Consider the following 24440-nt stretch of genomic DNA (forward strand, 5'->3'; position numbering starts at 1 on the left):
TCTCTATCGACCCCCCCCCCCCCAAATCGGTTCAGGCAATGAAACAGACAGGTTACCGGGTGCGGGCTTCAAGCGCCCGGCGCATGCGCCGTTCTCTCTCTCTCTCTCTCCCCCGGCGGCGTTGGCGACGATGGCGGACATCAAGTGAGTGCGGTTCCAATCCGAGCCCATCCACCCATTAATCCCAACCACTCGCATCCTTCCACTACGGCATATCCTCAAGCGATGGACCATCGTGCATTATATATATATATTTCAAACTTTTAATTGTTATGGGGTGTAAATTGTTGGCGATGCAACACCCCAGTTCCCCTTGCTTGATGTGAGGCCGCCTTGTAGCGTCCATTCACTAACAGCACTCGCGTTATTGGCTGAATAATAATAATAATAAAAATATACTTGTCAACAAATGTTATATTTGCGGGTAAGCGTTCATTGCCTTCGCCATCAGACTGGGGCCTAGTCGATGTAACATTAAAATGAGACTGATTCAGTCTACTTTCGGCTGTCGTGGCCTTTAACGTATTAATGCCTATAGGGTTCAGAGATGTATGTGTGATAACAATTCTAACTACTCCATGCGTGTTTGTTTTTTCACCGATCAGAGAAAAGAAGGTACCACCTGTCCCGGAAAGCCTCTTGAAAAAACGCCAGGCGTTTGCAGTCATGAAGGCCAAACGTATCAAGCGTTTGGTGGCAGAGAAGAAGGTATGTGAAGTCGTTTGCCGTGCAGGTTTACTTTTTGTGTTTTAATCTCGCGTATAGTGAAGTGACACGAGACGACAGATGTTGGTATCTAGAGCAAAAAAAAAGAGCTAGTGCAAGAGCTCAGCGGGTCAGGCAGCATCCGTGGAGAGAAATGATCTGAAGAAGGTTCCCGACCCGAAACGTCACCTATCCATGTTCTCCTGTCCCGCTGAGTTACTCCAGCATTTAGTTTCTATTTTCGGTGTAAACCAGCATCTGCAGTTCCTTCCAACACATCTACAGTTCCTTGTTTCTACAAGTTGACTGACTGAAGGGGGAAAGCCTTCATTTAAACATTTAGTTAATCGCCCCATGTATTTTTGGAAACATTAATGGTTATTTTAACACATAGAATATTCTTCAATGGTTGTCTTTTGTAAAAAAATGCCCTTTCATTAGAAAGATAGCGTCAGGAATCAGAAATAGTATAATATGGAAAATCATAAAGTTATTTTCATTGATTTGCCCATGATCAATGGACAACCAATTTCTTCAATGGAATTGACCAAAAAAAAGATGAGCTGAAAAGTCACTTTCACTGATGATACAAAATGCTTTGGAAAAAATATTGTGTGCTGACCTTTTATGGCTTGCAATGCATTGTTAAAGTTTACCAGGCCTGTCCTTTAAAGTAATTTGTATAGGGTCAGATCAATTTCATCATTTGAATGAAGCCACACGGCTACAGATGCTGGGATCATGAGTAATGTGCTGGAGAAACTCAGCAGGTAATAGAGCATTTATGATGATGTTATGGGTCGGAACCATTCTAGACTCTAGTTTCTCCATATTTCACTATTAGAAACTCGGCATAAGATAGATACAATAAATATTTGGCCAATATTCAGAGCAATGTCCTGTTTAAGTCAGTGTCATACAGCAGAGAAACAGGTCTATTGGCTTAACGTTTGACCAAGATGCCCCATCTAAGCTAGTCTAATTTGGCCCATATCTCACTCAATCTTTAATAACAATAATACATTTATTTATTTATTTTTTAATATTTTTTTTTAATTTATTTATGGGCGCCTTTCAAGAGTCTCAACGACACCGTACAAAAATTTAGCAGGTAGAGGAAAAACATGTAAGGGGAATGAAATAAATAGTAGAGACATGACTAGTATACAAAGTAAAGACAGAATACAATTCAAAACACAATATGAGGCAATTAATGCACAGATGAAAAGGGAGGGGGACGTGGGGCTAAGGATAGGCAGAGGTGAAGAGATGGGTCTTGAGGCGGGACTGGAAGATGGTGAGGGACACGGAATTGCGGATCAGTTGGGGGAGGGAGTTCCAGAGCCTGGGAGCTGCCCTGGAGAAGGCTCTGTCCCCAAAACTGCAGAGGTTGGACTTGTGGATGGAGAGGAGACCGGCTGATGTGGATCTGAGGGACCGTGAGGGTCGGTAGGGGGAGAGGAGGTCAGTGAGATATGGGGGGGCCAGATTGTGGAGGGCTTTGTAGGTGAGGATCAGGATTTTGTAGTTGATCCGGTGGGAGATGGGAAGCCAGTGAAGTTGTTTGAGGACTGGAGTGATGTGATGCCAGGATTTGGTGTGGGTGATGAGTCGGGCGGCTGCGTTCTGGACCAGTTGGAGTCGGTTGATATAGGTGGAGCTGATGCCAAGGAGAAGTGAGTTGCAATAGTCCATTCGGGAGGAGATGAAGGCATGGATGAGTCTTTCAGCAGCGGGAGGTGTGAGAGAGGGTCTGAGTTTGGCGATGTTGCGGAGATGAAAGAAGGAGGTTTTAATGACATGGCGGATGTGAGGCTCAAGGGAGAGGGTGGAATCAAAGATCACGCCAAGGTTGCGGGCCTTGGGAGATGGGGAGACAGTGGTGCCGTCGATGGTGAGAGTGGGGTTATTGATTTTGCTGAGTGGCTTTGGAGCCTATGAGGAGGAATTCTGTCTTATCGCTGTTGAGTTTGAGGAAGTTATGTTGCATCCAGGTTTTTATAGCTGACAAACAGGAGTTGATATGGGAGAGGGGGGGGTTGTGGGGGGATTTGGTGCCGAGGTAGATCTGGGTGTCATCGGCGTAACTGGAAGTCCAGGTTGAAGTGGCGGAGTATCTGACCAAGGGGGAGGATGTAGATGATGAATCTTTCTTATCCAAAGCATACACCTTATAGCTTACAGTACATCAAGTTCTCCTCTAAGCACTTTTTCAATGTTGTGAGTATTTACAAGTGTTTTGGTGGTGATTTGCAGACCCGGCTCACTATAGAAAATAGGTGCAGGAGGAGGCCATTCGGCCCTTCAAGCCAGCACCGCCATTCATTGTGATCATGGCTGATCGTCCCCAATCAATAACCCGTGCCTGCCTTCTCCCCATACCCCTTGATTCCACTAGCCCCTAGAGCTTTATCCAACTCTCTTAAATCCATCCAGTGATTTGGCTTCCACTACCCTCTGTGACAGGGAAATATCACAAATTCACCACTCTCTGGGTGAAAAAGTTTTTTCTCACCTCAGTCTTAAATGGCCTCCCCTTTATTCTAAGTCTGACCCCTGGTTCTGGACTCGCCCTACATTGGGAACATTTTTCCTGCATCTAGCTTGTCCAGTCCTTTTATAAATTTATATGTTTCTATAAGATTTCCCCCTCATCCGTCTAAACTCCAGTGAATACAAGCCTAGTCTTTTCAATGTTTCCTCATGACAGTCCCCCGTCCCCCCCCCCCCCCATCCCAGGGATCAATCTCGTGAACCTACGGTGCACTGCCTCAATCACAAGGATGTCCTTCCTAAAATTAGGAGACCGAAACTGTACTCCAGATGTGGTTTTACCAGAGCCCTATACAACTGCAGAAGAACCTTTATACTCCTATACTGAAATCCTCTTGCTATGAAGGCCAACATTCCATTAGCTTTCTTCACTGCCTGCTGTACCTGCACACCAACTATAGGGTGATTTCACGAAAGGTCACTGGAGCGTAAATCCCCACTCACGTGACCGAAAATTTTAACTGGGGGACAAGCGTCACTTCCGGTACATGTTAGTGGATGGGAAAACACGCACTTTCACACCCGTTAAAAACATCGAAAACGGCCAGGTTTTGAGCTGCAATTAAGTGAGCCAGTCGGGGTGACCGTGAGGAACAGCTACCTAAATTTACAGTCCAAAAAAAAGATAGAAACTAAGGTAAATACAAGAGGGAGCTGAAGGGGCCAAAACGGCGGAAGTTGATTGCCGACATTTTTCGTGGAGATTTAAAGATCCAAAATATCGGGAATTATCGCGTTTGCTCGCTGCATTTCATCAAAAGTGGCATAATTGACTTTGTTATCTTTATTCATTTGTTATATGAAAAGTATTAAAAGTTAGAAACCCGTCAGTAAAATTGCAAAATCGCCCATGGTTCTCGGGTGGGTTTTAACATGCAAAATGAACACGCTTCTGAAGCTCGATTTACCATTTAAATAATCGTAAACTCTCAATGCGTTTGGAAATCAATTTTACTGAGATGTAAGTTTACGATTATTTAAATGGTAAATCGAGCTTCAGAAGCGTTTTCATTTTGCATGTTAAAACCCACCCGAGAACCATGGGCGATTTTGCAATTTTACTGACGGGTTTCTAACTTTTAATACTTTTCATATAACAAATGAATAAAGATAACAAAGTCAATAATGCCACTTTTGATGAAATGCAGCGAGCAAACGCGATAATTCCCGATATTTTGGATCTTTAAATCTCCACGAAAAATGTCGGCAATCAACTTCCGCCGTTTTTACACCTTCAGCTCCCTCTTGTATTTACCTTAGTTTCTATATTTTTTTTGGACTGTAAATTTAGGTAGCTGTTCCTCATGGTCACCCCGACTGGCTCACTTAATTGCAGCTCAAAAACGGGCCGTTTTCGATGTTTTTAACGGGTGTGAAAGTGCGTGTTTTCCCATCCACCAACATGTACCGGAAGTGACGCTTGTCCCCCAGTTAAAATTTTCGGTCACGTGAGTGGGGATTTACGCTCCAGTGACCTTTCGTGAAATCACCCTATAAGTGACCGGTGTACAAGGACATGTATAAGGTCTCGCTGTACCTCCCCCTTACCTAACTTCACCTTTTAGGTGAAGAAAAATGTCTTCTAATCCTTTCACCATTACTTTAAACCTGTGACTTTTTTGTATGTTCTATCAACTCCATCACTTCCCTCCTGAAAATATGGATTTCAGTGACATTAAAAAAAAATCATTATTTGATTCCATCTTGATCTTGTTATATTTCAGTGTGCATTTAATGTTCCTTAAAAACAATGTATTTTGTTCCCTGGTTTGGTGTCTGTGAATTCAGTGGGTCATGCAGTTTGTGGGGAGGGAATGGACAGGCAATGTTTTGGGTCATGGCCCTTTTGTCAGTCTGATATGAATAGGGAATACAAATAGGAAAGCTGGCAAAGAAGAGTGTTGATCCAAAACGTCACCTGTCCATTCCAACCCCAGATTTTGTCTGACCCTCTGAATATCTCCTGCTTTTTGTGTTTTGTTTACTATAATTGTTTGTTCAGGCAGCATGTGCATTCATAACTTAAATTACAAGTTGAGTGCAATGTAAAAAATGTAAATTTACTACTTGCTATCTTGGTTTCCAGGTAAAAAGGCAGAAGAGGAAACTAATCTACAAAAGAGCTGAGTTTTATCACAAGGAGTACAAGCAAATGTACCGAAGTGAGATCCGTTTTTCCAGAATGGCACGTAAAGCCAACAATTACTATGTCCCTGCTGAACCCAGGCTGGCATTTGTGATCCGTATTAGGGGGTGAGTATCAGTCGTCAATTATTGGCGCTGGTGAATACATTTTAGTCTATTCAATTAAAATGCTAATTTGTGTTTTTAAGAACTTTATCAATGGAAAACAAATGATATGTTTCTTGGTGTTAATTTCTGCTTGTGGCTTTGCAGCATCAATGGTGTTAGCCCGAAAGTGCGCAAGGTGCTTCAGCTCCTTCGACTGCGTCAGATCTTCAATGGAGTGTTTGTGAAATTGAATAAAGCTTCAATCAATATGCTCCGTATTGCAGAGCCATATATTGCATGGGGGTAAGTGATTGGAAATTAGTTTGCAATTATATAATTTTGTTTATGCTAAAATGTGAAGTAAATCTGCCATCTGATATATGTCTAATATTCACTGAATATGAATTAAACTTTTTATTGGTTTCGTTCAATTACTGGAAAATCTTTTTTGATGACAACAATTAATTGTATGTATGTTAAAAACAAACTTCCTTGTCGGGATTTTGTTTCAAGTTCTTTCCAATGATTTGGTTTAAGTTGGAGACTTGTTGAGACATCTACATGTGTTACTGAGCTTCAAACAACTGATTCCTAGAACTGATAATAATCCATAATAAATAATCATCCATAATAAAAAATTACTATAGTTGTACAACTTGCAGCCTTGGGTCCAAGCTGCCTCTCTGTGACTGCTGAGGGATAGTGTGGGGAGGCGTAGTTAACTTACTATTACCAGATTTTAACTAAGATTATCTGCCTTTGGAATAGTGTTTGTGCAATTACATTTATGTATTTTATGAATCAGTGACTTTCTTTAAGCACAATCGTTCTTGCTCTATTAATTTCCTAGCTACCCAAATCTGAAGTCTGTCCGTGAATTGATCTACAAACGTGGCTTTGGCAAGATCAGGCATCAGCGCATTGCACTCACTGACAATTCCTTGATCGAAAAGCAGCTTGGTAAGTTTGTTCTTTTAACTGACATTGGGCGCATGTTTTCTTCCAATCATACAACATAGAGCACATTAATCGTTATATACTTTTTTTTGTTGTTGTTATTGCTTGACTACTACCCAATTTTTCCAAACAGGGTGTGGGTAAAAAAATTATACCAAAGCTTTTGTCACAGTTATTGAGTGAATGGAGAAACAAGGAATTCGAGGTGCTGGTTTAAAAAAAAAAGTCACAAAGTTCTGGAGTACCTCAGTGGGCCAGGCAGTGTCCCCAGATAACATGAATGGGTGGCGTTCCGAGTCCTGGCATGAAATGTCACCTATCCATGATCTCCAGAGATGCTACCTGACTTGCTGAGCAACTCCAGCACATTTTACCTTTTATTGAGTGAATACAATTTTTGTTTATTCATACATTCCTACTCTACTCAAGCAAACATTTATGGTGGGCGGCATGTGTTAATGTAGAATGTTCTTGGTAGTGCAGTTCAAGGAAAAGGATGAACGGGCATGTTCAGTTAAGGATGGATTTTGCCACGTGTAATTGCACATTATACATTTATTTTATATAGCACAGGCTATCCACTACATTCATCTATTTTCGATATTACTAAGAGTGCTACAGAAATATCCTGAGTAAGATTTGTTCAACCAGAATCACCATTACAATTTGGATTTTTTTCCAAATCCTCTTTGATATTAACTTTACCATTAATTGAATGCTAATTTAATTATCAAAGCTTGGAAATTATGTTTGTGCTTCAGGTCCCTTGTCCATGTTTAGACCGAGACTTGCGAGTTTCTTATGCTTTTGTACATGAATATATTTAATGGAAAATGGGTCAGCTTGTAATAACATTATTGGGGAAAAAAACATGAAATGTAATTTATCCAGCTCTCCAATGGATTGTAAACATTAAAAGTTTTTTTAAAGTGCTGGGGTGACAATGATTGTTACAGAAGAATTACAAATACATAGAATTTACACAACAGAAATAGAATAATCTGTAATTAAATGTTGGAACACCTGACTTCTGGTGCTGATATGGGTTCAAAACAATGGTGGCAATCTATACCTCTGCCTTTTGTGTCAAATCAGGCAGAATCATTGTAACTCCCATTAAAAATTGAGACGTAAATGGCCAGGAGACAGGCAAAAAAAATAATTAAATACTATTTTAGATTATTTTTGATGTTTTAGTTCAATGAGAGCTTAATGTATGTTTAAAAGGATTGTTTCATTTATGTTAAGCAGGCTCTAGGTGTCACTCTTGAAACGAGGAACTACAGATGCTGATTTACACAAAAGGACACAAGCTGCTGGAGTAACTCAACGAGTCAGGCTGCATCTTTGGAGAACATTGGAAGGTGATGTTTCGGGTCAGGACTCTTCCGCAGTCTCAGATGGATACTGAAACATTGCCTATCCATGATCTCCAGTGATGCTGCCTGGTCCACTGAGTTACTCCAGCACTTTGTGTCCTTCCATGTGTTACTGGATGTTTGTCAAATAGCCTTGATTACACTGACTAAATTAACAGCTAGTAAGTCTAGCGGCATGATCGTAATAGTGGTCGAAGCCAGTCCGAGTACAGTAGATCACTTTGCAAATGTGAAGCAATGCACATTGGCTTGTCAAATTCTGGTACAAAATAAATAGCAGCAACCTGAGGAGCATTGATATACAGAGCGATCTCTAAGTTGCGGTTCATAGTTCCCTGAAGGTGGTGACACCAGAGGGTCGTTTAGTGAGGAAAAAATAATATTCTTGCAATCATAGGCAGAGATATTGCGTATAAGAGATATAAGTGTTGTAGTTGTGTAAAACATCGGTTAAACTGAGTATGGGTTAAACTGAGTATGGTGAACTGTTCTGATTGTCACAATACAGGAAGAGATTCACCAGAATGTTGCCTGGAATGGAGGGCTGATATCAGGATAGGGTTAATTTATGCCACTGGAATGGAGTAGGCCAAGGGTGACCTTATACTGGTTTACATAATTATGATTGATATAATAGAAAACGTTTTCCCCATGGCAGAGAGAAGTCTAGACTGAGATAGGAGATCTGCAAGTTAGATTTCTCCACACGTGGTGAATATTTGAAATGAATGGCCAGAGTAGAAGATACTTTGAAAATATATTTGGATAGGAAGGGAAGGAAGGATATGAGCAAATGGGATTCACATCATGGTCAGTATGGACGAGGTGGCCTATAAGGGCTCAATTATATGCTGTACTTTTCTACGATATATGCTGTGATATCAAAGATCTTATGCAACATTTGGTTTAGTTGGTCTCTGCAATTGTACATGGTTTGTGTGAGTTTGCTCCTGTGCTTCTTCCTGCAACCCCATCAGGATATATTTCTGTTGCATTCTACTTCCGCCCCTTCCTTTCTTTATGGTAATTTTTCTTCTGTAAAGCAACCATGATATTTTGCTTTGCTAATTTTTATATTTGTGTGTTCTAGTTCTTACGAGACTCTGGGTAAGGAAGTGACTATTAAGTGCCTAGTTTACCTTTCCCTCTACTTCACCCCTTGCTTAAAACAAAGTGCTGGATGAATTCCATGGTGTCAGGCAGAATCTGTCGAGGAAAATGGGCAAACAATGTTTCAGGCCGGGACTTTTCTTCAAACTGATGGAATAGGAGGAAGAAAGTTTGAAAAGAGAGATGGTTGTAAAGGGCCTCGCAAGTAATGTCAATACGGGTGAGGGGGGAGATAGTTGGCAGCTGGATGGGGATAGTGACAAAGATTTGAGGTGAAAGGGAGATGGAGGGGTGTCAGATAAGAAAGGAGAGGAGGAGGGAAATGTAAATGCTGAAGCGGGGGATGCAGTTGGCAAGAGGTGCAGGAGTAGAAAGAGGGGATAAAGGGGACTCGGAGATGAGCATAAGAAGGAGAAGGGGGGGATGGTTAAGCAGGACAATGAGAAAATGGCGTAGGGAGATTACTGGAGATTGAAAAGATGCAAGTGAATCTTCATTTCACATGAAAAGGCTGTGATCTCTGGATAAAAGTGAGAGAAGTGTTGCAGTAGAAAGTGGTTGGGAAGGGGGTGAATTGGGTGTGGAGGGATGAGCGAACCATGAATGTTCGCAGAAAGGGGTAAGAAAAGGGATAATGTGTTTGGGGATGAAATCCCATTAACGGTTGCCGTAATATTTGTGGATAGTTTATTGGATGTGACGGGTGGTGGTGTGAAATGTGAGGACTGGGAGGAGTGGAAGCAGATCTGTGAGGAACAGGAGAAATGGGTGAGGGTTCCATCCGAAGGTTGAAAGCCACATCTTCTATAGAAAGAGGACATCTCAGATTGCCTAGTGTGTAAGACCTTGTCTTGGGAGCAGATGTGGCAGACTATGAAATTGAGAGTAAAGGATAGCATCTTTGCAAGAGACTGGGTGTGTGTTGGTGTAGTCAATGTAGCTGTGGGTGAACGGCCAAAACATATATTTCAAATTAGGTCGTAACGTTTGATGTTCAAACTACTGGGTAGTAGTCACTGAGACAGGTAACTACTTTTCTTTGGGGACTGGAATATGGAGGGTTGTTTTGTAGTTGGCTGTTTGAACTAATGGGCCTGTCCCACTTAGACTTTTTAGGCGACTGCAGGAGACTAAGCGGTCGCGGGTGGTCGTGAGGAGTTCCCGCATTCTGGGAACTAGTCGCGGCCGCATTATGGTCGCTGCAAATTTTTCAACGGTGACAAGAATTAAGACGCCATGGCGAGTAGCGAGAATTCTCGTGCACAGGCGGGCCGCCAGGAGGTCGAAGATTCTCGTAGGTTGAAGCCGGTGTTGACCAGTGATTTTCAATTGGCTCATTGGGGGGGGAAAAACGTAAGCAGTAGTTTTCAGAACCAAGGATAACCGACCGGTAATGTCCGGCTTCACAGGCTTCACCGACCGGTAATGTCCGGAATACAGGCTTCACAGCCGTGTATCTCTGGCCTCTTAAAAGTTGTCTCCACTCCTTCTTCCCCCCCCCCCCCCCCCCCCTCTTTTAAAGGACTTACCGTACACTGTGCTTTAGCCGTCTTAATTACAGGGCCAACTTTCCTGTTCATTGCGGTGTGTGTCTGTATCACCTTGGCTTTGCACCGTGTGAATTTCACTCAGACAGCGCTCCCCCTGCTTGCCCGCCCCCCGCCTGCATAACGGGCTGGTGAAGGAAACCGTGTGTGTGTTCCACTCTGACAGTCCCCGTTCCAGTTGCCGTTTTTTCAGGCCCATTAGGTTGAATGTTGGTGAAGAGTGGCCTGTTGATTAGCATGAGATTTCAGAACTCATCCTTGGACTTCACCCAGGCTGGAAGCTCTCCAAGAGTTACCCGTGGAAAAAACATATATAATTTCTGCCTCCGAGATGTATAAGACAGACTTAGTGAATGATGTGGGAGCGTGGGGGGTAATTTGGTAAAACTTTTACTTGCTGGTAATGGATGTAAAATCTATTGAGCTCATCTGGTAGAGGTGTGTTATTATTTGAGATTGCTCTCTTTTAGCTTGTTGCCTGTGATGATATTCAGACACTGTCACAGCTGCCTGTTGCTGTTACTCAACCTCGCAACTGTTCTCCATTCTGCAGATTTTGAACAGATTATCAGTTGGCAATATGTTATGTCACATTTCCCTCATAAGAGTTCTAATGGGGGATTAATTTGAATGCATTGAGAACTTGATTATATTTTGATCATCCTCTGAATTGTTCATGAATATTCACCAGTACTGTCTAGAGACACATGGTACTGTAAATGCTGGTTTACAAAAAAGGCACAAAGTGCTGGTGTAACTTGAAAGGGGAAAAGGAAATGGTTAAAACCGATCCAACGGGCCTTGGCAGATAGAGTGCAAGTGTTCGGCACAAAGATCACCTAGTCTTTGCTTGGTCCAGCCAATTTAAAGGAGATCACATTAGGAACACAGAATGCGGTAGATGAAGTTAGAGAGATGCAGCTAGACGTCTATAATCTGGAAGGACTGTTGGGGTTGCTGGATGGATGTGAGGAAGAAGGTTTAGGGACAGGTGTTACTTATCCTGTGGTTGGAGGGCAGGTTGTAAGAAGTATTGTCTAATATTTGAGACTTGTATCTATCTGATCAGGTCAAACCTTAAATGTTTTAACGGTGTAATTTATAAAAACGTAATAGTTCTATGTCCACATTGTAGTCATCTGTTTTATATCATAAAGTTTTGTTTGTACAATTTGCGGAGAATAGCAGTGATTCCAATTAAATCTGTAACTCTTATTACAAAACCATGTTTCAACATTGGTGATAGGGGAAAAACATCAAGAAGCTGAATGTCTCAGAAGCACCGAAAATAATTAATTGACTTAAAAATTAATTAAAATATTAATAATGTTAATTGACACTTTTATAAAGCTATGTAAAATTAAAGCCAAAACATGAAATATTAATATATTTAAATGCATTTTAAGTAGAAATCACACTTAAGTACTAACTCATTCAATTGTATCAGGTTTATCAGGTTCAGCACACTGTGACTGCTGGGAAAGTGTGGGAAATTTGCACTTGTGATGCACACTAGGTGGAGTCCCAATTATCAGAATGACAGCAAGCAATACATTAGCCACACAATGCTGGAGTAACTCAATGGGTCAGGCAGCATCTCTGGAGAAAATAGGTGACGTTTCGGGTTGTCACCTAGTAATTTCTTCCAGAGATGCTGCCTAACACAATACAATACAATCAGTTTTATTCGTCACACACTGTTACTCCAGCATTTTGTCTTTCTTTGTTATAAAGCAACATCTGCAGTTCCTTTTTATTATATTCTTTACCCAAGTGTCTGTTCGCCTGCTTTTGTGACACTGTTCTGGAAGACTTAATTTTGAAGTTGGTATATGTTTCAAAATAAGTTGTTGCTAATTAATTATTTACATTTCAGGAAGGTTTGGCATCATTTGTATTGAAGATCTGATTCATGAGGTCTACACAGTGGGGAAGAACTTCAAGATGGCCAACAATTTCTTGTGGCCCTTTAAATTGTCTTCACCACGTGGTGGCATGAACAAAAAGACAACACACTTTGTTGAGGGTGGTGATGCTGGTAACAGAGAAGACCAAATCAACAGGATGATTAGGTGTATGAACTAAGGTATGCTGTGTTTTTTGTGGATGTTTAACAGCATTATTGGGTTTAGAACTAGGTGATTGGGTGATAATAGAAACATTTGATTTTGTATAAATATATCTTGCAATTGGTGAAATTAACATAAATATAATGACATTTTATGTACCTTATAAATAAATTGTTATTTATAAGGTACATAACATTGCATCTTATAATTACATAGAGCTCTATTGGCATAGTAAAACTTTATGGAATTTCATGAAGCAATAGACACCTATTTTGAAAGGGTTAATTATTTTTAGTTGTAAACTAAATGATTACACCTTTATTAAGTTGGTTCGCTCTCTATCAACATCTGTCAAGAACATAATCAATTAGATCTTATACATAGTGCTCTTGAAATTGAGCAAAAAGGGCAGGAATTTGGCACCTATATAGTTACCATTACAATATTAGCAGGTTTTTGAAAACCTATTTAGATGGAAATTAATCCATTGCAAATTAATGCCTTTAATTAATAATGTGTTAATTATATCCCAATAATGTTTGCGAAGTTGAAGTGCTGTTTATTCCATAACCTATTTCTAGTCAGTGCACTAGTTTGATTTGTTGCACACAACCTGAGCTCTCATGCATAACACCCTCAAAAAAGATAGTGAAGAGAAAAGGGAGTGGTAGGTGCAACAAAGGCTGGATACCTCCTGGTTTGTAATTTTCCAATTGAACCCCTTTAATTGGAAGCATTGGCATTTGCTTCATTCACTATCTGCTTTCCAGCCTCTGGCTTGGGCGGCAGTTTTGGAACAATTTGCTCGACACAAGAATATTAGGAAACAATATTTGTTCTGTGTTCACAGCTCAACCTAGGCATAAGGCAGTCTTGACTCGCATCATTTTGTTGGTTTATCTAAATCCAATTGGTCAACTACATCCAGGGGAAATGGAGTGTAACAACAGTTGGCTAAACTTAGCTTAGGCCAGGCCCAGACTACTTGGATTCATTGTTCCACCCCCTTGCAGTATTTTAATACAAAAAATATATTTTTAGCTCACATTGAGCTTAACTAAATCATCTGGCGGTTAACCAAATGGCCTGCTCAGACAGTGATGAAGTTGGAGGAACAAAGATTGTGACAGTTGTAAATTGATAGAAAGTGTAGGCTATGGGCAGAGCAAGTTTCTTCTGTGATTAAAGCAACATATGGACTGATCCTTTAGATAATTTAGGAACTTTGGTATTCTATTACTGATCAGTACTACAATTCAAAATTTGTATTTCGATTTTATCATGATTAATTGAGAGGATTTTAAATTTCTTGGCACCCTTGTAAATATAACTTAAAAATACTTACCAGCAGCTCAGAGCTTACAGTAAAATCTGAAAAGCTTGGTTAGAATATATAGAAGACTGAACAAAAATTCGCTCTTCAAGTTTGACGTAAAAAAATACCTCAAAGTGACCGATAGTTTTGTGATTAAATAAACTGAAAGCTAAACTTTGTGTAATAAGCTGTCAAGGCAGAGAATGAAAAGGATAACTTGGCCTGACTACATATTTAACTGGGCTGGAGAGGCTGAGGTTAATATCCATTTTTATACTTTAATTTCATTTGAAGTGTCCAAAATACTTATCTTTGCACAGGTAGCAATATCATTGGATTTATCCCCATTGTGTCTTCCCACTGCCTGCCTTTCAGAATTATTAGTCAGGTTAGGTGGTTGCATTTTTAAAACATTCTTCCAAAATGATTTTTGATCGACATCTTGTTAATGTGGAGTATATTCTGCAGTTTCCATAGACACAGAACAATGTTTCTGATCCTGTTACATTACAAAAAAACATCTGGTACAATACTTTGTAACTTATTCAAAAGCTTGGTTGGCAAGAAAATGGTATTCATGTTTGAATTAATAAGGTTCCTTTTGAAGCTAACAATTCTTTAAACATTTTTATCAATTAGTACTTTAAATATAAATTAGCTTATGGTGCTTATATTTTTTTCAGTTAATAAATCTAATACAACTAAGATATTTTGTCTTGGGATTTACCTTACCAAAGAAAAATAAGTGTATAGAGATTCCTTGTATGTTGCAAAACATACTTGGCTAATCAAGTATGATTATGATTGGCTGTGCATTAAAAAAATGTAAAGTTGTAGTGTGTCAGGGATTAATACATTCATGGTGCTTTTGGCTCAATTGGCTTCCTCTGCAGGTTAAAATAAAGCATTAAATACATTTATATTTAATTGTAGTATAGAGATGGGGGGAATATTTGATATTAATGACATCCTGAAGGGGGTTGACAGCTTGTTGTAGTTAGTTGTGTTGTCTTCAAGGCAAGTTAGAGGGTCTGTGGAGGAAAATAAGGAAATTATATGAAAGTAGTGGTGTGTACCTTATATCTAATAGCTTGACTGAACTGTGGACTTTCTGGTGGAACTTTTCCTGATCTTTGCCAGATGGAATGTTGCCCATTTTCTCTCTAAAGTCCAGGAAATACTGTTGCTAAATTGGGTGATTTATTTAACGTGAATCTTCTAATTTTTGCTTCTCTTCCCTTCTAGGTATGCCGCATGTCAAATTTCTACCATGTCTGTTAAATAAAAAAAAAATTTGCAATGATCTTTTGTCTTAGATTCCTATTTGTAAATGTTATGAAATTTTAGGAGTCTACTTTGCGCTATGCCCATCCAGATAACAAACTTATTTGAATTATAAAGGATGACGGATTGAGATTTTGGAATTGGCTCGTTCTACATACATTTGTAGATTCATGAACTATGTCAAAAGTTGACCACACTCTTGAAATTAAATCACTACGAAAGTGATGGTACTAGGTTATATACTGCAGTAATTAAAATATTTTTAAATAACAAAGCATGCACTTTCAGCTTGTCGTCGTGCTTATTGGTTTGTACAACTTAAAGGTTGGTCAGATCTTTGAGATAGAAAACAAGTATTTTCAAAGCATTGTCATCACTCAACATTTGTAATGCATGGAGAACCAGCTTGCAAATGAAAGCTTGCTTTTTCTTAAATTTGGCTTGATGGATAAATTGTAGTAAATAACAGTAATAGCCTTGAACAAACCAAGTTAATGGGGATATTTAAAATACTTTGGGCAATAGAGATGCAGTCTAATTTTACTGAGCTTTAAAAGGGAAAGCTCCAGGTGGGGTACACGCCGCTGCCATATCCCGGCAGCAGTCCCGACTCATCTGTCATACAACCAGGGTGCTCTACTGGAGTGGGTCCAAGACTCATCCGCGTGGGGCGTTTGACAGGGAGAGCTCGGTGTCTTACCTTCTGCACCCTCAAGGTCAGCTGCGGGAAGTGCTCCCCCCCCCCCCCCCCCCCTGAGCACAAATGCTGAAGGCTGGGTAAGGAGAAGGATGATTGGTTGCTAACAGTCCAAATGGGGGCAAGAGGCCTTTAGTGCCATCTGCAGCTAGGACTTTGAAAATGGTGCCAAAACCCTGTCAAAGCTAGCACATACTCAGTGGGATGTTTCTATGCATTTGGCTCTTAATCAGAGATTCTACTTGTGTATGACAATAAGCTTACTGATTTGTATGCAAAACAAATTCACTGTGCCTTGGTACACATGATAAAAAAAATAACCATTGAACCATTAACAATTCCAAGTAATGGTAAAAGACAATTTCCACTCTAATTATCTGATCAATACTGGCCAAAATATCTAGTCTTTGGGAAGTTCTAGGTAGTTAACCTTTTCCCAAACAACCCGAGTCGCTGGCCTTAACTAAAACTTTTAATTGACAGCATATTTGAACATAGGTAGTTGAACATGACAATAAACTTACTTGAACTTGAACTAGGTAATCGACCTTGTAAACCAGAATTGCTGAATGCCAAAGGTAAAGCTTGAATGAGATGCTGAAGTTTAATATTAACTCCATGAGTTGACTTTACACCATTTTTTAGGAAACAAAAAATGATAGTCTCGGATTTGTACAGCATAGAAAGAGGTGTATATGGTTTCCATTTCCCAAACAACCCGAGTCGCTGGCCTTAACTAAAACTTTTATTTGACAGCATTGCTTTCTTTGTCTTTTTCTGGTTGCACAAATTTCTTAAATATGTGAACATAATTTTTTTTTAAATATACCTCATGCTTTCTACCAAGTACCAAAAAAAAATGTGCAAGCATAATTTAAAATTATGATCCAGTGTGCTGAATGAAGTTATTCGATTGCCTTGTCTCTATCGCTGGAAAGCATTTCAGCATTACACGCAATCACAGGTAACCCGTATTTCCCAATTTTTTGCCAAAAATAATATGTTTTGTCTACGAATGTATTTTTGATCTGAGTAAAGCTTTTACTTTTCTTGCTATATTTAGTGTCCAATTTGAACTGAAGTTTTGTTGCAAAAAGATCTTCACTGTATATGAGTTTAGGATGACAGGGCTGTAAAAATGTGACGCAACTGCCGTCACTGTAAGGACATTTAGAAGTTTATTCGCATCGAATCGAGCACTCGTCCATGGGGGAAAAAAACGAATAATTAAATTACTTTGAACTGATTATAAGAGTGTATTTAATTACGAGGTGATGAGCACCGTAAGGAGATGGCCTCCACCAATTCTAACTTTGGTTTGCATCGCATGGTGGAGAAGGTGGAGCAAAGCAGCGTTCTGAGGTAGTTTTGAGGAGCAAAGCTTTTGTGTCCTCGCCTCGGCTGGAACACCTGCCGGGCCGTTGCCGGGAGACGACCGGGACTGAGGGAGGGGGGGGGGGGGGGGGGTTATAACGGCCTGGCTCGCGGAGCACAATGGGCCCGAGCAGGCCGCGCGCGCGCGCCCGCCCTGCCGTCCGTTTGTTGGTCGTTCCGCGTAAATGAGGACACTCAATGTCGTGGCTGGAGGTGGAGGACGACGACGAAGAGGATGATGACTACCAGCTCCTGGAAGAGGTCTCTGAATATTGGCGACGCGGTCCAGCCGCTGCATCCCATCGTGTTTATAAAGTTGGGGGTCAGACTGCCTCCCTTTCACCCCTGTACCCCGGCCTGGTCTCTGACCATTGCCCCGAGCCAGGATTTCTGTCCTCATCCAGGCACAAAACCAAGTTAGTGCGGGACAGCGACAGGAGATCATTCAGACACGAGGAAGTATCCGAAGTCGAACGGCTGCCAAAGTAAGTGGGGAGAATGGTGGAAGTAGATACCGCCGGTTCTTCTCTGCTGTAACTGGCGTGGACTCTTAACATTTATCAGAGGGCAAGACCAATGATTTGCCCAACGGAAGGGCGGTAACCTAAATATTCCCAAGTGGCCACTCTCTTTACAGTGATTAAATAACGTGGTGACTGATATTGGCCTTAATTTATAGCTGATTACTCAAACAGGTTTGTGCTGGTGTTTTTTCTTCACACTAATTACTTCCTCGCTCTCTGAGCCATGCATACACTTTTCAGCAAGATTCATTGCACAGCTCGGAATTGTAAAGTTTACATTAACTTACTCCTTCCTCAAGCCAAGCTGGGGAATACAGTATTAGCTTGAAACAGCGGGCATTGAACTTAAAAACTCTCAGATATGTATGGTTAAAACATCACGTCATTATTCACATGTCATCACACGTCAGACCTCTCCCAGATGCAGAACGGTCAGACCTCGACAGAGTCCTTACCTTTGTACCCCCATGCCCACACCTCAACCAGTTCTGAACTCCATGATGTAGAACTCTTCTTCAATACTCTTCTGTTTCCTACATTTCCCCTCCTAGTTAACTCTGTCTTTCTTCTACCCTCTCTAGACCATTTTATTTCCAATTGCCAACACAACATCAATCGCCTTGACTTCTCTGTAACCTTAACCCAATCTCACCCCCTCTGAATGCACTGCCCTCTGCTCAGTCAGCAACAATCCAGCATTAGAACTGCCAACAAGGGAGGTGCTGTTGTTGTCTGGCAGGCTGGCCTCCACTATGCTGAGGCTAGACGCCAGCTCTCGGACACATCCTCATAGCTACCTACCCCTTGCCCATGACCCCACAGAAGAATACAACACCATCATATTCCAGGCTGTTTCTAATCTCATGATCTCTGATGATCACTCCTCCACAGCCTCCAATCTTATAGTTTCCCAGCCCCACATTGCTTGCTTCTATCTCCTTCCCAAAATCCACAGACAGGAGAGCTATTGTTTCTCACTGCTCCTGTCCCACTGAAATCATATCCACATAAGATAGACACAAAATGCTGGAGTAACTCAGAGGGACAGGCAGCATCTGTGGAGAGAAGGAATGGATGATGTTTTATGTTGTGACTCTTCTTCAGACTGAGAGTTAGGGGAGAGGGAGACTAGAGATTTGGAAGGGTAAGGTGTGCAAATGACAGATCAAAGCAGACGATGATCTAGGAAATGTAGAATGGTTTATTGGCTGAGGGAAAGGTGACAACGAGGCATACAATCTAAAATTAATGAGGACTGAAACTAGTTGAAGAACTAGGGTGGGGGAGGGACGGAGAGCCCACAAATTCACCTGGCTATCTCTGACACCTCTCCCCTTTCTTGATTTCTGCCTTTCTTTGTATTTCATGCTTTATGTATCTGGCCATCTTTCAGTTTAAGTAAAAGAAGAAAGGGTGACGACTATTGTATTTAAAATTACTGTTCTGTTACCTGCTGAAACTATTTAGGTTGCACACTGGGATTCAATGTAATCAGTTACTTGTTGACCAGTTGACTAGCAATGGTTTTGTTAACTGTCAGCATAATTTGAAAAATATAGCATCTATATATCATAGGCATTTTAAATTAAGGCACATGACTTCTCCAGCATTTTGCAAGTGGTTGGGATTAAACATGTTTGAGATGAAGAACCAGTGATCTATGAAGAATTGAGTTGATAAATAAAGATTGCTAAAATAATGTCAATTTTCCACATGGCCTTTGCAGTACCATTTTTATGAATATTTGGGTTAGATTTACATGAAGAAGAGGCTGAGTAATTAAAACCAGTAACAAACAATATGCTTGTAGCTTACTGAGGAAAGTCAGTAGAAGTTGTTGAACTCTCCTGCAATGGCTGGAATTAATCTTAAAAATCAATGTAATTTTTAACTCCTGCATTATATTAGAATTAATCTATTTTGATCTATTTCTTTAATTTGTTGATTTGGTCCAACCAAAATACTTTTGAAAAAGTACAAATTTGAACTTCCACTGGATTTAGAAGTTGAAGATACTTATTCTATTTATCTCAAAATACATTCCAATATATATGAATGCATAATGGTTGAAAATAACTTGATTCTATTCTGGTTTTGAGTTCCTCCGTCTCTGGTGGAAAAAAGAATCACATTTTAAAGCATTACTGTGGAGACCGTATTCCTGTACTTTTAAAAATTCATTTTGGAATTTGTAAAACTGTTTAATTGACCAAGGATTTCTTAGGAACAGCTGACAATACTACTTTTCTCATCATCGGCTGGTGATGGGGTTCCTGTGGGGGGCTTTTAAATAAATACAGCATCAACCAAAAATGAAGAGATTAATATCATTTAAAATGAACACAATCAGAGTAAATGTGTTTAAGAAGGAACTGCAGATGCTGGAAAATCGAAGGTACACAAAAATGCTGGAGAAACTCAGCGGGTGCAGCAGCATCTATGGAGTGAAGGAGATAGGCAGCGTTTCGGGCCGAAACCCGAAACGTTGCCTATCTTCTTCGCTCCATAGATGCTGCTGCACCCGCTGAGTTTCTCCAGCATTTTTGTGTACAATCAGAGTAAAGTTCCGTACCTCTATCGGAACCAGTTGCGACACCCATTCCTTATCTCCAGAGATGCTGCCTGTCCAGCTAAGTTACTCCAGCTTTTTGTGTCTATCTGCGAGTATGGTTGCTTGTTGAGGAATGGGTAGGATGAAGTAGAAGCTCAGTGTACTTCCATCTTCAATGCTGAAATCGAGTCCTGCATCCAATAGCAAGAAACAGTTATTAAAAGTATGGAAAAATAGTTGTGTTCATGTACATCATGACTTCTCCTTCACCTCCTACTTATAATCATGTAAGCAATTCATGAAGCAAAACTTTTAATGAACAAACGATAATTGAAGAGAATAATGAGAAACTTCTCTAATTCTTGAAGATGGTTAAAACAAGTTTGATCACAGTGATCATAGGTTAAATAGCTGACATTCCACTGATCTAGAGAGGTATCTGTTGTAAACTTTCAATGCCTATAGTTTATAGCTGTTGGAAACTGTTCCTATGAATGTTTGAAAAAATAAAAAGTTAGAATCTGGAAAAGGTTAGCTTAAAATAGACACGAAGAGCTGGAGTAACTCAGAGAGACAGGCAGCAGATCTGGTGAGAAGGAATGGGTGATGTTTCGGGTCGAGACCCTTTAGACTAAGACAGACACAAACAGCTGGAGTAACTCAACTGGTCAGGCAGCATCTCTGGAGAAAAGGAATAGGTGACGTTTTGGGGCGTGAACCTTCTTCAGACTGAAAATCAAGGGAAAGGTTACAAATCTCGAATTGTGGAGTACAGAGGCAAACTATTAAACGATGAGTCTTTGTCCCAAACATTATGGAGGGCACTGTAACTGTTTGTTAAATGAGAACGAGTACAGACAATGAGACTCAACAAGATGACTTTGAAGCTACTACAACTTGATTGGGGAGGGATGGAGAGAGAGAGAATGCATGGGTTACTTGAAGTTAGAGTAATCAATATTCATACCACTGGGTTGTAAGCTGCCCAAGCGAAATATGAGATGCTGTTACTCCAATTTGCATTTGGCATCTCTCTGACAATGAAGGAAGCCTAGGACAGAAAGGTGTGTGGAAATGGGAAGGGGAGTTAAAGTGTTCAAGAAGGAACTGCAGATGCTGGAAAATCGAAGGTACACAAAAATGCTGGAGAAACTCAGCGGGTGCAGCAGCATCTATGGAGCGAAGGAAATAGGTAACGTTTCGGGCCGAAACACTTCTTCAGACTGATAGGGGGTGGCAGGGAGAAGGAAGGGAAAAAAAGAGGAGCAGCCCGAGGGCTGGGGGATGGGAGGAGACAGCTCGAGGGCTAAGGAAGGGGAGGAGACAGCAAGGGCTAACAAAATTGGGAGAATTCAATGTTTATGCCCACCGGATGCAGGCTCCCCAAGCGGAATATGAGGTGCTGTTCCTCCAATTTCCGGTGTTGCTCACTCTGGCAATGGAGGAGACCCAGGACAGAGAGGTCGGATTGGGAATGGGAGGGGGAGTTGAAGTGCTGAGCCACCGGGAGGTCAGGTAGGTTCTTGCGGACCGAGCGGAGGTGTTCGGCGAAACGATCGCCCAACCTCCGCTTAGTCTCACCGATGTAGATCAGCTGACATCTAGAGCAGCGGATGCAGTAGATGAGGTTGGAGGAGATACAGGTGAACCTCTGTCGCACCTGGAACGACTGCTTGGGTCATTGAATGGAGTCGAGGGGGGAGGTAAAGGGACAGGTGTTGCATTTCTTGCGGTTGCAATGGAAAGTGCCCGGGGAGGGGGTGGTACGGGAGGGAAGGAAAGAATTGACAAGGGAGTTGCGGAGGGAGCGGTCTTTGTGGAAGGCAGACATTGGGGGAGATGAGAAGATGTGGCGAGTGGTGGGGTCACGTTGGAGGTGGCGAAAATGACGTAGGATTATTTGTTGTAGTTAAAGTGTTTGGCAACCTGGAGATCAGATAGGTTCAGGCAGACTGAACGAAGGTGTTCAGTGAAATTATCAGCCAGTCTACGTTTGGTTTTGCCGATGTATAAGAGTCCACACCTTGAGCAATGGATACAGCAGATGAGGTTGGAGGAGGTTTAAGTGAACCTCTGCCTAACCTAAAACAACTGTCCGGGTCCCTGGACAGAGTCGAGGGAAGAGGTATAGAGACAGGTGTTGGACAAAGTTGAGGGAGGAACCTCATTTACAGAGGTGTTGTTGGAAAAGTTAGAAGATAGCATGTACGATTACATCTACATTGGCATTATTAGAAACTTCCAACATGGTTTCAGAGAAGAGAGGCTTGACTCAATACCATGAAATTGTAAATAGCATAATGTAGCTGTGAAAATGCTATTCCCAAGATAAGAACTATTAATTAGTGACATTAGTTCATGGCTCTAAAATATCTTGCATTGTATATCCCCCTTTCAGCTGAGCAATCTCCAGATGTTTGAACTGACAAAACTGCAAAGCACAGAAAAGTAATCTACCCCAAGTTTGCACTTGGTGCTAAGCAAAATTAGGTTTAGTTTTGCCAAGATACAATGAAAAGTTACACTAACATTTTGTATAAACTTTAGTGTAAACCAGCATCTACAGTTCCCTCCTGCACATACAGTGAAAAGCTTTGTTTTGTATGCTATCCTATTAAATCTGATAATACTAATCAAGCGAATCTCAAGTACAATAGATAAGTGAGGGAAAAGATACAGAGTGCAGAATATAGTTCTCAGTATAGTGCAAAAGGCCTTTAAATACATTGATTGCTTTCCCAAGACTGAATGACGTGAAGATGGAGTCACTGGTGGGGAGGTTGGCCTGTGTGATGGACTGGACTACTTCCACAACTCTGCAATTTCTTGTGGTTTTGGACAGAGCTGTTCCCAAGCCAAACTGTGATTCAACTTCAACAGTATGCAATCTACTGTTTGGTGCACCTGTAGATGTTTGTAAGAATCAGTGGAGACATGACAAATGTCTTCAGTGTCCTGAGAAAGTAGAGGTGTTGGTGTGCCTTATTGCTTGTCTCTTGAATGGGGTTGGTCCTTGACAGATTGTTGGTAATATTTACGCCAAGGAACTTGAAGCTCTTAAATATTTCCCCTTCGGCACCATTGATGCTGATTGAGGCACAATTGTTTCTGAAGTTGATAACTAGCTCTATCATCTTGCTGACATTAAGGAAGAGAGTGAGATCCTGACACCATGTTACTAAGTTCTCTATCTCCTTTCTGTACTCCGTCTTATCATTGTTCATGATCTGGCGCACTACAGTGGTGTCACTTGCACACTTGTAGTTGGAGATCGAGCTGATTTTTACCGCACAATCATAGTGATAGGGCCATATAACACAGAACCAGGCCCTATGGCAGGATTTGCCAATGCTGACCAAGATGCCCAGTGTATGCGAGTCCCACCTGCTCACATTTGGCCCATATCTGTCTGAACCCTCCCTATCCATGTATCTGTCCAATTGGCTTTTGAATGTTGTTACAGTTCCTACCTCTATCAGCTCCTCTGGCAGCTCGACCTATGTACCCTGTGTGTAGAAAATATTGCCCCTCGGGTTCCTTATAAATGTTTCCCCTCTCAACTTAAACATATGTCGTCTGGTTTTTAATTCCCTTACCGTGGGTAAAATAATCTACCATGGGTTCAGTCTAAAGAAGGTTCTCGACCTGAAACATCACCTATCCATGTTCTCCCGAGATGCTGCCTGACCTGCTGAGTAACTCCAACACTTTATGTCCATGAGTAAAAGACTCGATACATTCACCCAGCCTATTCCCCTCATGATTTTATATACCTCTACAAGATCACCCCTCAGGCTCTTGTGTTCCAAGGAATAAAGTCCTAGCCTGCCTAATCTCTCCCTATAGTTTAGCCCCTCTAGTCATGGCAAAATCCTTATAAAACTTCTCTGCACTCTTTCCAGCTGAATAGCAGCCTTCCAATAGCAGAGTGACCAAAACTGAACACAATACACCTAATGCTGCTTCACCAATGTCTTGAACAATTGAAATATAACATCCCAACTTCTATATTCAATATCCTAACTAATGAAGGCTAATCTACCGAAAGCCTCTTGACCACCCTAACTACTTGTCACTCCACTTTCAGGGAACAATGTACCAGTACTCCTAGATACTCTGCTGTACAGCAATCCCCAGGGTCCT

The 24440-nt window shown here is 41.1% G+C and overlaps 2 protein-coding genes across 2 annotated transcripts in view; both read left to right on the plus strand.

Annotated features, from left to right (window-relative positions):
* Window positions 1-6: 6 nt before the first annotated feature.
* On the plus strand, window positions 7-15171 carry rpl7 (ribosomal protein L7). Its single transcript, XM_033019297.1, has 7 exons — window positions 7-144; window positions 606-708; window positions 5345-5511; window positions 5656-5793; window positions 6341-6450; window positions 12360-12569; window positions 15113-15171. Exons 1-6 carry the CDS (start codon window positions 131-133, stop codon window positions 12566-12568), a joined length of 741 nt encoding a protein of 246 aa, XP_032875188.1. The 5' UTR covers window positions 7-130; the 3' UTR covers window position 12569; window positions 15113-15171.
* A 2168-nt stretch (window positions 15172-17339) lies between these two features.
* LOC116972034 overlaps window positions 17340-24440 on the plus strand; it is a 55271-nt gene continuing 48170 nt past the window's right edge. Inside the window, exon 1 of the mRNA XM_033019298.1 lies at window positions 17340-17707. Within this exon, the coding sequence (XP_032875189.1) occupies window positions 17421-17707 (287 nt within the window). The 5' untranslated portion in view covers window positions 17340-17420. The remainder of the gene's footprint in view (window positions 17708-24440) is intronic.

Source organism: Amblyraja radiata, chromosome 4, assembly GCF_010909765.2.
Source record: "Amblyraja radiata isolate CabotCenter1 chromosome 4, sAmbRad1.1.pri, whole genome shotgun sequence".
Lineage (NCBI taxonomy): Eukaryota > Metazoa > Chordata > Chondrichthyes > Rajiformes > Rajidae > Amblyraja > Amblyraja radiata.